We start from the raw sequence: 12,622 nt of genomic DNA, 5'->3' as shown, positions 1-12,622 counted from the left end.
CTGTCGTTTAGGGTAATCAATTTTAAATATTTTATTTAATTGCATATCTATGGTTGAGTTAAAATCATTTACTTTACATAAATGTAGCTCATTTTTATTGAATACATTTACAAATATTATAATAAACAAAATATATTTAAAACTTTTTACCATAATCTTAGAATTTGAAGCTTTAAATAAAAACTTACATTACCAAATTTCATTTTCCTTTATCAAGCCATGAAGGCTTTGAGATTTTAAGAACAACCATATTTATTTTTTAAGATTTTATGCTCTTTTTTTTTAAAAAGGTAGTGTTTTCTTTAAAAATCTTATTTGTCTTAAAACTTTTCTTAATATTACCAAATGCTTATGATATGCCTCTTCCGTTCCATACTAACTGACATTTTTTCAAATTTAAAAAAGTCTAATTATTCGTCATTTTTATATATATCCAATAAAATATTAATTTTTTCTTTTTTATATTATCTTTGTGTTAACCTTATTATAATTGGTTTTTCAAAATTCTATAATTCTATAGAAGGATGGAATAAATTTTGAGAATATTTATATATATTTTGAAAATATCTATAAAAGGATATTTAGTCCCAATTAGCTAGTTTTTCTTATAATTAAGCCAATTAAATATTTTTTTAATCTAAAAAAGTACTAAAAATGTCAATTAGTATGAACGGAGAAAGTAGTTTACTATATGAAATTTTATTGTCAAGAGATATGATTTCATTGTCAAATTATTATAGTCCTTGTTACTTGCAAAGGTTTCTAACTTTCTTAATTAATTATGTCTCATCATCATCTAAAACAATTAAACACATACTATGGCAAAGGAAGGTTCAACAACTTGATAACATTTGTCATAATTGTTTAAAGAATCCAACGAAATTCTATTCATTGACATATGAAGGTATTCTTTATCATAAACAAAATCATTTAAAGCACTTTGTAACTTTCATAGCTTTAATATTTAATTAAAATACTTCTTTCGTCCAAAATAATTTTTTTTTCTCTTTTATTTATTTTTTCAAATTGTAGTATATTTTCCTTTCCTAACTCTTAGTTGAATAATTAATAATAAAAATACTCTTTATTTGATATTATTCTACCATAAAATATGGTGTCAATTTATGATGCTGAATTTAGTTGAATGAAGGATATTAGTGATATACAACTATTCTGTTGCTAATATTTAGTGCTTGAAAGGAACTAAAACTAGCAATCGACATCTTTGTCTCTAATTATTGATGGATTAATATCCCATCACTAAATTTAATTATGCAATGTTTGGATACTATGGATTTGAGATATGGATTTGAATTTGGATCAAATTCTTTATTTAGATATATATTTATGGTATGGATTTAGATTTCAATCAAATACTCCATAATTTTAAAAGCTCAACAGTTTAGAATTTCAAATAACTTCTTAGCCCATACTATTTCAAATTTAAGTTTCATTCTTCTTCCTTCTAAGAAAAATTCTCCTCTTTTTCAAGGAAGTTCATGATGCCGCCAGACCACTTTATCCTTTTTATTAGTATTTCAATTTAAAAGAAATTCAATCAATCAAATATGTATCGTTTTGATTGAATGTCTCTCATGATGAGAGTTTCTATCACTATATAGAAATTATAGAGATTTACAGGGTTGATTTTCAGCCCATACATCAACTAAATCTAGGCTAATTTCTAGTAATTAGATCTATTTAAACAATAAAGTATGACTAATTAGAGCTATCTAAAAAAAGAAGTTACATCTATACTACTTAATTACAATATATTTACAGCTGAAATACATGATTTATGCCTTGATATATGTTGTCATCCCCCCTGAAATTGAAGTTGGTTGATCAAGAAGCATCAATTTGTCGAAAAGAAACTAATGATACTGTCGTGTCATAGCCTTGGTAAATACATCAACTGTTTGGAGAATAGTGGAAATATGAGGAAGAGATATAATACGAGTGTCCAAGGCTTCACAAATAGAATGATAATCAACCTCAATATGCTTAGTGCGCTCATGGTATACAAGATTTGCAACAATTTGAATGGCAATGTAATTATTAACATAGAGTGGAATAGGATTAGATTGAGAGAAATAAAGCTTGGTTAAAAGTTCACAAAGGCAAACAGTCTCTGAACAAGTAGCAGACATAGCACGATATTCAGATTCAGTTGAAGATTTAGAAACACAAGCTTGCTTCTTACTCTTCCAAGAAATCAAGGAATTGCTAAGAAACATGTAGCAGCCCGTGATAGATTGTCGAGTATCCGAATAGCTAGCCCAATCAGCGTCACTACAGGCAACAAGATGAAAAGGAAAACCAGCTGGAAAGAATAATCCATGTGTAGATGTCCCACGAAGGTATCGGATGATGCGATGAATAACAACTAAATGTAAATAACGGGGATGTTGCATGAATTGACTTACTTGCTGGATAGTAAAGGAAATATCCAACCTCACAATAGTCAAATAGTTCAAGCTACCCATCAATTGTTCGATAGATAGTAAGATCATAAATGGGATCACCTTCCTCACTATGATACTTTGTGTTGACTTCTAATGGAGTATCCACAAGAGAGGCATCTTGAAGACCCACTAATTTAAGCAAATCATGTGTGTATTTATGTCGATTCAAAAAAATATCAAAAGAATCAGAATGAACTTCCAAACCCAAAAAGTAAGTGAGAACCGAGATCTTTCATATGAAACGAGGCTTGAAGATGTTGCAAACAAGCAATAAAGGCAAAATTTATCCCAATAATAGCAATATCATTGACATAAACTAGAAGAAGAACAATATCAGTAGTTTTCTTGCAAAGAAATAATGATGAGTCATATTGGCTCTGCTTAAATGAAAATTGAAGCGAGGTGGATCTAAATTTATCAAACTTGAATTTATTTGGATATTAATTTACAATAACTGCTTAAATTAAATTGAATTTGAATTTGAACTAATAATTATTAAACAATCATCCGAAGCTATGTGCTTAGCACTACTTTGATTCTATGTCTATTAAAATTTATATTTCTACTTGGACTAATAATGAATATGAGTGCTTCAGTCTTTAGGTAGGATATGGCTACTATCCTACATGATTTTCAAATTTAGAGAATGCGTGCAAGAGAGGAAAGTAAAATAGTTGAGGAAGAAGCAGAATTAGAAATTATTATATTTATGATAAGTTATCTCGCAATGGTTGTGGGTTCGTCATATCATCATAAGAATAGGTTAACAGAAATTTCTTGGGATAAGAATGAACATGCTTATTGTAGATCTATTTGGATGCAAATATTAGAATATGAAACCTCAAATATCGAGTTATTACGTCTTAACTCAACAATATTTAAGAATTTATGTGACATTTTGCAATCTAGAGGAGGGTTAATGACTTTAAGAAATATTACAGTTAAAGAAATTGTAGCATTATTTCTACATATGCTTGCTAATGGAATTAAGTATAGGTAGATAAAAACAAGTTTTGCACGATCCAGAGAAACAATTAGTAGGAAATTTCATGTGGTGCTTAAATCTGTGATGAAAATAGGCAAGTATTATATCAAAGAGATCATCCCAAATATGAATCATCAAGATAATAACAAGTGGAAATGGTTTGAGGTAATAAAATATATGCATAACTGTGTTTTAATTATTTCTTTTATTTACTGTATAAAACTTAAAATGCTATTATTTTAGGATGCACTTAGGAATTTGATGGTATACACACATTCTGTAGAAGATTTGTTTCATTATTTATCTCCTAAATATTATATATCTCTTGTATTTATCTCTTACCATATATATTCCTATCTTTTAAGAATATTTTTTTTTCTAGTTTGTATTGTAATAGGAATCTTGTAAAGGAGAGTCTATATAAGTATTTGTACTTGGGTAATTCAATAAGAGTGAGTATTGAATCAAGTTTCTTCACATTCAAATGACTGCTCCAATTAAAGGTCGAGCTAGGTATCGAAATAAGAAAGATGACTTAAGTACTAACATTCTTAGAGTTTTTGATCCAAAAATAAATTCTTCTTATGTCTTACCTAGTTGGGAGGGATCTGTTTCAGATTCTCAAATTCTTGGTGATGCTCTTCATAGACGTCATGGTTTGAAAATACCTAAGTAAGATTTTTCACTAGGTTAAAAAAATTATCTTAGGATATAAGCTTTTTAATCAAAATATTAATTGAAAATTTTTAATAATATTATAGAAAAATATTACCTTGTGGATGCGAAGTACATAAATGGTCTTGGTTGCCTAGCTCCTTATCAAGAGACGCGTTATCATCTTAATTTGTGGAGAGGAAACACACCAACAAATTATAAAGAGCTATTTAATCTTCAAGATTCTTCAGCTATAAATACTATTGAAAGAGCTTTTGGATTGTTAAAGAAATGGTGGGCTATTTTTTGGACTCTTAGCTTTCTTGATAAAAAGACTCAAGTTAGAATCATAAACGCTTGTTTCATTGTTCACAATTTTGTAAGAGAAAAGATGACTGAAGATGACTTACTAAAACAAGTGGATTAAGAATTGGTAGATTCCTTAAAAGTTGAAAATGAAGCTAGAGATGAAGATGTTATTAAAAATATTCGAGTAACACATGAATGGACAACACTTAGAGATACTTTAGCACTCCAAATTCTTGAAGAGTATCAAGCTAGACTAGCTGTATAAATTTACTTGTTGATTTTATTTTTAAGCATTTGTTACATTTATTTGATTTAGTATTACATTATTTAAGTGACTTGTTGATTTTATAACATGCTTAATATTTTTATTTTTATTATTTGATAAATATGATTTTTTAAAATATTGTTTTTATTTATGATAACATAGTATAGAAATGAGTGGTAAAAAAGTCCGAGTCTAATCATCTTTGTTAAAAAGGAGAATTATGCAACACTTTCCCACTTTGCACCTATTGAAGGTAATATGCAAGGTCAATCGTCGGCATCTAATTTCCAATTCAGAATGAGTGACAAAGGAAAAGAAAGGCCAAGATCATATGTTGCATGGAAGAAATAAATGAATGCTTTGTTTGCTACTTTTTTATATGATTAAGTGAAATTAGGTAATAAGAGTGAAGGAGAATGGAAGCCACAAGCTTATCAAGCAATAACAGATGCTTTGAATGCGAGATTGAGTCTTAAGTTGGTGATTAGTAATTTCAAGAACAAAATGAAGGCTTGAAAGGACATTATTCAGTGATCCCTAATATCCGAACAAGGACAAATTAAATGCGATGATGATAAAAAGATGATGGTTATCACAATAGATAATATTATGAAATGGAATGAATATGTTAAGATGAACTATGGAGTTTTATAGGTGAAATGAATTATCAAATGTAGTTGTAAGATTTTTGATTAATTATATAATTTTTTATTGATCCTCATTCTTTTAATTTTTTTTCAGACATTTTTGAAGCACCTGGCTATGACAACAAAATAATAGAGAATTGGGATGATATTGTCATATTATGCGGGAGTGACAGAGCCACTAGAGATGGTGCAAAAAACTTTGAAGATACTGCTGAAGCAATGAATCAAGAAGGGAACGAAGTGCAGTCTAATATTAAATTGGAAGAGTAAAAGACTTCAAAAACGCGTCCTTAAAATTTTGAAAAAACTAAAAGAGCTAAAGTAAGATCCTTTAGCTGATGCAGTAATAGAGATAACCCACTCATTTGAACAATATTAGGTAAGTGAAAAGAGTTTTGAAAGACCACAACCTACAAGAGAAGAAATTCATGCCATGGTCTCACAAATTCCTAGGCTTCATCGAGTAGAGATTTTTTCAGAAGTTTGAAAGCTAATGAAAGGTAATCGAGAGGAATTTTATTTGCTCAAGTCACTTCTTGATGATGAAAAGTAGGATTGGATCCAATTTCTTTGTGAGAGTGACACTACCTAGGTTTATGTTTGATGAGTATTCTTAGGTTGATGAGTTTGGTTCTCAAATTATATGGAATGTAGATTTTCATTAGCTTTGATGGAGATATTTAACTTCGTAGATTAGTATAGATTAATACTATTATTTACTAGCTTTCAAGTGCATAAAAAATTACACTAAATCATCCACTTATTAACTACTTGATTGCCCAATTGCTTGAAAGATTTAAATTTCTAGAGTTTTGGATACTTTAGAGTTGCCTTTTGCTAATTGGTACATAAATGTATTGAGTTATTGTTGATTTCTTAGTACTTTGTAAAATTTAAATTTATTCAAGCTGCACGAATTTTGATTTTTTTATCAATTTATATTGTACCTGTATTTGAAGCAACTGAAATTCAAAATTCATTCCACCAGAACAAATTTAAATTTTACAAAGTACCAAGAAATCAAAACTAACTAGATCCATTTATATACCAATGAACAAAAAGAAACTCTAAAGTATCCAAAACTCAAGGAACTTAAATTTTTTCAAGCAATAAGGCAATTAAGTAGTTAATAAGCTGATGACTTAGTGTAATTTTTGATGCAATTGAAAGCTAGTAAATAATAGTACTAAACTATACTAATATGCACTATTAAACATCTCCATCAAAGCTAGTAAAAATATATGTTCCATATAATTTAAGAACCAAACTCATCAACATAAGAATACTCATCAAACATAAATCTCGGTATTGTCACTCTCAAGAAAAATTGGATCCAATCCTTCTTTTCATCATCAGGAAGTGAATTGAGCAGATAAATTTCTTATGGATTACCTTTCATTAGCTTTCGAACTGCTGAAAAAATCTCTACTCGACGAAGCCTAGGAATTTGTAAGACCGAGGCATGAATTTCTTCTTCTATAGGTTGTGGTCTTTCAAGAATCTTTTCACTTGCCTAATAATTTTTAAATAAGTGGGCTACCTCTATTACTGCATCAGCTAAAGGATCCTTTTTTAGCTCTTTTATTTTTCTAGAACTTTGAAGAAGCATTCTTAAAGTTTTTTGCTCTTTCAAATTAATATTAGACTGCACTTTCTTTCTTTCTTGATCCATTGCTTCAGTAGTATCTTCAAAATTTTATGCACCATTTCTAGTGGCTCCATCATTCCCGCATAATATGATAATATTATTCTAATTTTCTATTATTTTATTTTGATAGCCATGTGCTTCATGAAATTTCTAAAATAATTTTAAAAGAATGAGGATCAATAAAAAATTAAATAATTAATCAAAATTTTTACAACTATATATGATAGTTCATTTACCTATAAAACTCCATAGTTTATCTTTTTTACTTATATAAAAAGAACCACATAGATAAATAAATAATAGATAGTTAGTTTAAAAAAATAGAAAAACAACATCTATATATAATAGGATCAGAATGTAACAAAACTACCATAAAAGAATAAAAACTAAAAGTAACCATCACGTACCTTAACATATTCATTCTGTTTCATAATATCATCTATTGTGATAACCACCATCTTCTTATTATCGTCACATTTAAATTTTATCCTTATTAGGATATTAATGATCATTGTATAATGTTCTTTCTAAGCTTTTATTCTGTTCTTGACATTACTGATCACTAAGTTGAGACCCAATCCCGCATTCAAAGCAGCTAATGCTTGATAAGTTTGTGGCTTCCATTCCCCTTCACTCTTGTTACCTAATGTCGCCTGATCATACAAAATAATAGCAAACAAAGCATCCATTTCCCTATTCCATGCAACATATGATCTTGAGCCTTCCTTTACTTTGCCACTCATTTTGAATTGACCTTGCACATTAACTTCAATAGGGGTAGAGTGGAAAAGTAAAAAATATGATTGAGGTCACATAATTATCCCTTTTGAAAATAATGATTGAGCTCAGACTTCTTTTCCCCTCATTTCTATAATATGTAATTATAAATAAAAATAATGTTTAAACAAATCATGTCTATCAAATAATAAAAATAAAAATATTAAACATGTTTTAAAGTCAACAAGTCACTTGAATAACATAATACTAAATCAAATAAATATAACAAGTGCTTACAAATAAAAGTAACAAGTAAATTTATATAGCTAGTCTAGTTTGATACTCTTCAAACATTTTCATAGCTTAAATATCTCAAAATGTTGTCCATTCATGTGTTACTCGAATAGTTTTAACAACATCTTCGTCTCTAGCTTCATTTTCAACTTCTAAGGAATCTGCCAATTCTTGATCCACTTGTTTTAATAATTTATTTTAGACATCTATTCTCTTGCAAAATTATGAAGAATAAAATAAGCGTTTATGATTCTAACTCGAGTCTTTTTATCAAGAAAGCTAGGAGTCTGCAATATAGCCCACAGTTTATTTAACAATCTAGATGCTCTTTCAATAGTATTTCTAGCTGAAGAATGTCGAAGATTAAATAGCTCTTTATAATTTATTGGTGTGTTTCCTCTCTACAGATTAAGATGATAATGCATCCCTCGAAAAAAAGCTAGAAAACTAAGGCCATTTATATACCCCGCATTCACAAGATAATACTTGTCGACAATATTATTAAAAATAATAAATTAATATTTTGATTAAAAAGTTTATATTTTAAGATAATTTTTTTAAGCTAGTGAAAAATGTTACTTGAAAGTATCTTCAAATCATGATGTCTATGAAGAGCATCACCCAAAGTTCGAGAATCTGATGCAGATCCCTCCTAACCAGGTAAGACATTAGAAAATTTCATTTTTGGATCACAAATTCCAAGAGCATTAGTACTTAAGTCACCTTTTCTATTTTGATACCTAGCTTGACCTTCAATTAGAAAAGTTATTTGAATATGTGTGTACCATCCAGTGCCCCAAATATACCCTAAAATAATAACATTTTAAGTTTTATGCAGTAAATAAAAGAAAATAATTAAAAAACACTTATGTACAAATTTTTATTATCTCAAACCACTTTCACTTGTCATTATCTTGATGATTCATATGCAGGTTGACCTCTTTGATATAATACTTACCTATTTTCATCACAGCTCTAAGCAACAAATGAAATTGCCTACTAATTGTTTCCCCGGATCGTGCAAAATTTGCTTTTATCTACTTATACTTAATTCCATTTGCAAGCATATGTAGAAATAATGCTACAATTTCATTAATTGTAACATTTCTTGAAGCTATTAATCCTCATTTAGATTGTAAAATTTCATATAATTTCTTAAATGTTGTAGGGTTAAGACATAATAACTCAATACTTGAGGTTTCACATTCTAATGTTTGCATTTAAATAGATCTATGATGAGCGTGTTCATTCTCATCCCAAGAAATTTCTCTTAGCCTGTATTTATGATAATATGACGCATTTACAACCATTGCGAGATACCTTATCACAAATATAATAACTTCTAATTCTTCTTGTTCCTCAACTATTTTATTTTTATCTCTTGTACGCTTTCTCTGAATTTGCAAATCATATTGGGTAGTAGGCATATTCTACTTGAAGACTGAAGCACTTATATCTATTGTTAGTCCAAGTTCAAGAAATATAAATTTTAATAGACACGAAGTTAAAGTGGTGCTAAGCATATAGCTTCAGATAATTTTTTAATAATTGCTAGTCGAATTCAAATTCAATTTAATTTAATTAATTATTGTAAATTAATATTTAAATAAATTCAATAAAAAATATAATAAATAATATCAAAATTAATTAATGAGTAGTCTAGTTATGTGCTTAGGACATAGCTTTTGATTTTCTTTATTCTTCTTTATCACTGCTTATATTAGATAATGAATGTGTTAATGAGGTTTAATCCCACAGGTAGATAAGGCTAAGGCATGAGTGATTTTGCTTTTTTTCATTTTCCATAATTGTGTCCTTAAGGCTACCCATATTTCTATTGTTGTCTGCTTATCTAATATAAAAGACTAAAAATATGACAACTTAGATGAAGGTGACATTGTCCTGTCCTATAAAAGTATGTGATACACATTAAAGAAACTTTCTCATTATAGATAAAAGAAGAGAATTAGTTAGGACTGAGGAGAACTTTATAAAAATTTAGTTAGTTTTTTTTTTCAAGAAGCATGTTTTTTTTTTTGAGATTTTAAACAATATATCCCTTGAGTGCATGCAAATATATAAACTACTATTGAGTTGACATGTCTTGTTATTGATATTGTAAATATTACTTTCAGCACGGTACACCAACATTAACAAATACTTCATATGACGTAATTATGGTATTCTCACTAAGAACTGAAAATATAACTAATAGAAGGCATATAAAAATGAAGTTAGTTGATACATATATTTAACAAATATGCATTAGTCGTTTCAAGTTACTTCTATCACAAATTTCTTTTGAGATAGAAACTTCATGATTACTTCAGAAAAGTCATTATAAAAATATATAACATCATATATTACAGAGCTTATTGTATATAACATCATATGTTCGTTTCTTTTATTTAGGGTTTGATGGTGGTTGGACTAATGCTCATGCTACCTATCACCAAAAATAATTTCTCTCAACTATCTAAGCTTTCAATTGATCCAAAAGTTTCCAAGAAACCAAGATAAATAGCAGACAACTCTCAGAAGATGGCTTATACATCAAATAAGCACATAAAGATCTATATATATAATATCCATAAAATAGATATTCTTACTTCAAAGGCATAAGCAAGAAAAAAAAATATAAAATAGCCAAGGAAAAGTATTTCTAAGCAAAACACATGCATATATAACAGTAAAATCTTTCTAATGTCAATTGGGATATAAATAGTTAAAATGCCACAAACAAACCAAAACCAAAGCACATGACATCAATTAAAATACCCAGCAAAATAAAACCAAATCAATAAGACTAACTTCATATCAATTTAAATCAAACTGTAATTACCTGCAAATTGCTATTATTATTGTGATTGAAGTATGTGCAATTAAATGAAAATAAAATGAGCACCTCCAATCCACCTTTGAATTATCCAACTGATTAAAAATGGGTGCCTAAGTCATGGACAAATTATAGCCAAACTAATCATCAATTTACCAGGAACCCTTATAAGCAAACAAACAGACACATAGAAAAAGGAGAATATAAAATCAATTCTTACCCGTGCTCAAGAATAAATCAGTAGTCAAGAACACTAAGTAGACTGTAGTATTAACACCAAGTATATCAATAATATCCTGTTTAGTGAAGGATATAACTTCTCGGATCCAAGAAAAGATGAATAAGAAAAATGAAACGATCCTAAAAATTCTAGATCTACATAATCGAGAACTACATATTTGATTGATTAAATTTCTCTTAAACTGAAATACTAATAGAGGGAATAAAGTGAGGGAATAAAGTGGTATGGCGGCACCGTGAACTTTCTTGAAAAAGAGGAGACTTTTTTTTAAAAGGAAGAAGAATGAGATTTAGATATGAAATAATATGGGCTAAGAAGTTATTTAAAATTCTAAACTTTTGGGCTATTAAAATTATGGAGTATTTGATTGAAACCTGAACCATACCATAAGTATGTATCCAAATTCAAATTCATATCCCAAATCCTTAGTAAAAATATAGCATTAGTATATATTAAATTTAGCGATGAAAAATATTTTCCTTGCTAATTTAGTGATGGCTTTCATTGTATATTCATTAGATTTAGCAACAAATATAAATCCACAGTTAAATTCATTATTAAATTTAATACAAATTTTTTATTGGTTGTTGCTAAATTCAACACCATTTTATTTTATATTTATATGATTTGGCAATTGACAATATATCTATTAGTAATTAAAAATGCATTTATTTCAAATTTCTCATTTTTTCTTATTTGCTACTATAATATAAAATTCTTTTGCACCTTTTTTTCTTCTTTTTCTACTTGAACACTAGCTTCGTAGCTAAAATGTGCATCACTAATTTTTAAATTTTTCTACCATCTTTTTTCTACTAGTGGAAATAAGCCTCAGCAAGCATATATACACGTGATTAACCATAGCCAACCAGATATCCTAGGGCAACCTTTTCGAAAGTTTGACTATAAGGTACACTACACCAGGCTTGCTCACATGAATACCTCTCTTTCAGCCATCAAGCTAACAGATTGGGAGGATGAGGATGCATCAAGAAAGAGGTAGCTGGAATAAGTGAGTCTAAAGAAGTTAAAAAGCTTAATTCTAAGAAAGCCAAGAAAGTACACTGGATCAATCTAAGGCCAATGAGTGTGATAGCTCACACCAATTGTATATGGTCATTTATGATGCATGGCAATATGAAGCTACAACTTTAACACCCTACCTCACTCAAGGGGATGATCTGCACTTACAAGAGGACTAAATCCTTTATAGTTCCATTGCTAGCTCTTTGATGAAAAAATCCTATTTTATGAACTTTATGACATGCATAGGGTTTGGTGAAAGACCACAGCAAGCTGCAACGCTTGCACTCACTTGCATCTCTAACAATCAATATGGAAAATGTGTTGTTGTTCACTATGACACAACAAGGGTTGCAAAGAGGTATGAAAATACTATAGTGTTCATAGAAGTAGACATGGAGATCAAGGACTAGTCCCATAACTCCACCCATTATATTTGAAGGGCACGGTTAATGGGTATCCAAAACGGAGGATGCTTATTGATAATGGCTCCTCCATCAACATCATGCCTATAGAAATGCTCAAAGCTATTGGTGCA

The 12,622-nt window shown here is 29.0% G+C and overlaps 1 protein-coding gene across 1 annotated transcript; it reads left to right on the top strand.

Annotated features, from left to right (window-relative positions):
* Window positions 1-3,934: 3,934 nt before the first annotated feature.
* LOC125369316 lies at window positions 3,935-5,595 on the top strand. The gene is made up of 2 exons (XM_048371336.1): window positions 3,935-4,106; window positions 5,420-5,595. Exons 1-2 carry the CDS (start codon window positions 3,935-3,937, stop codon window positions 5,593-5,595), a joined length of 348 nt encoding a protein of 115 aa, XP_048227293.1.
* The last annotated feature ends 7,027 nt before the right edge of the window (window positions 5,596-12,622 follow it).

The sequence above is a fragment of the Ricinus communis genome, chromosome 2 (assembly GCF_019578655.1).
Source record: "Ricinus communis isolate WT05 ecotype wild-type chromosome 2, ASM1957865v1, whole genome shotgun sequence".
In the NCBI taxonomy this organism is placed as follows: Eukaryota; Viridiplantae; Streptophyta; class Magnoliopsida; order Malpighiales; family Euphorbiaceae; genus Ricinus; species Ricinus communis.
This window is presented reverse-complemented; position numbering and strand designations above follow the sequence as displayed.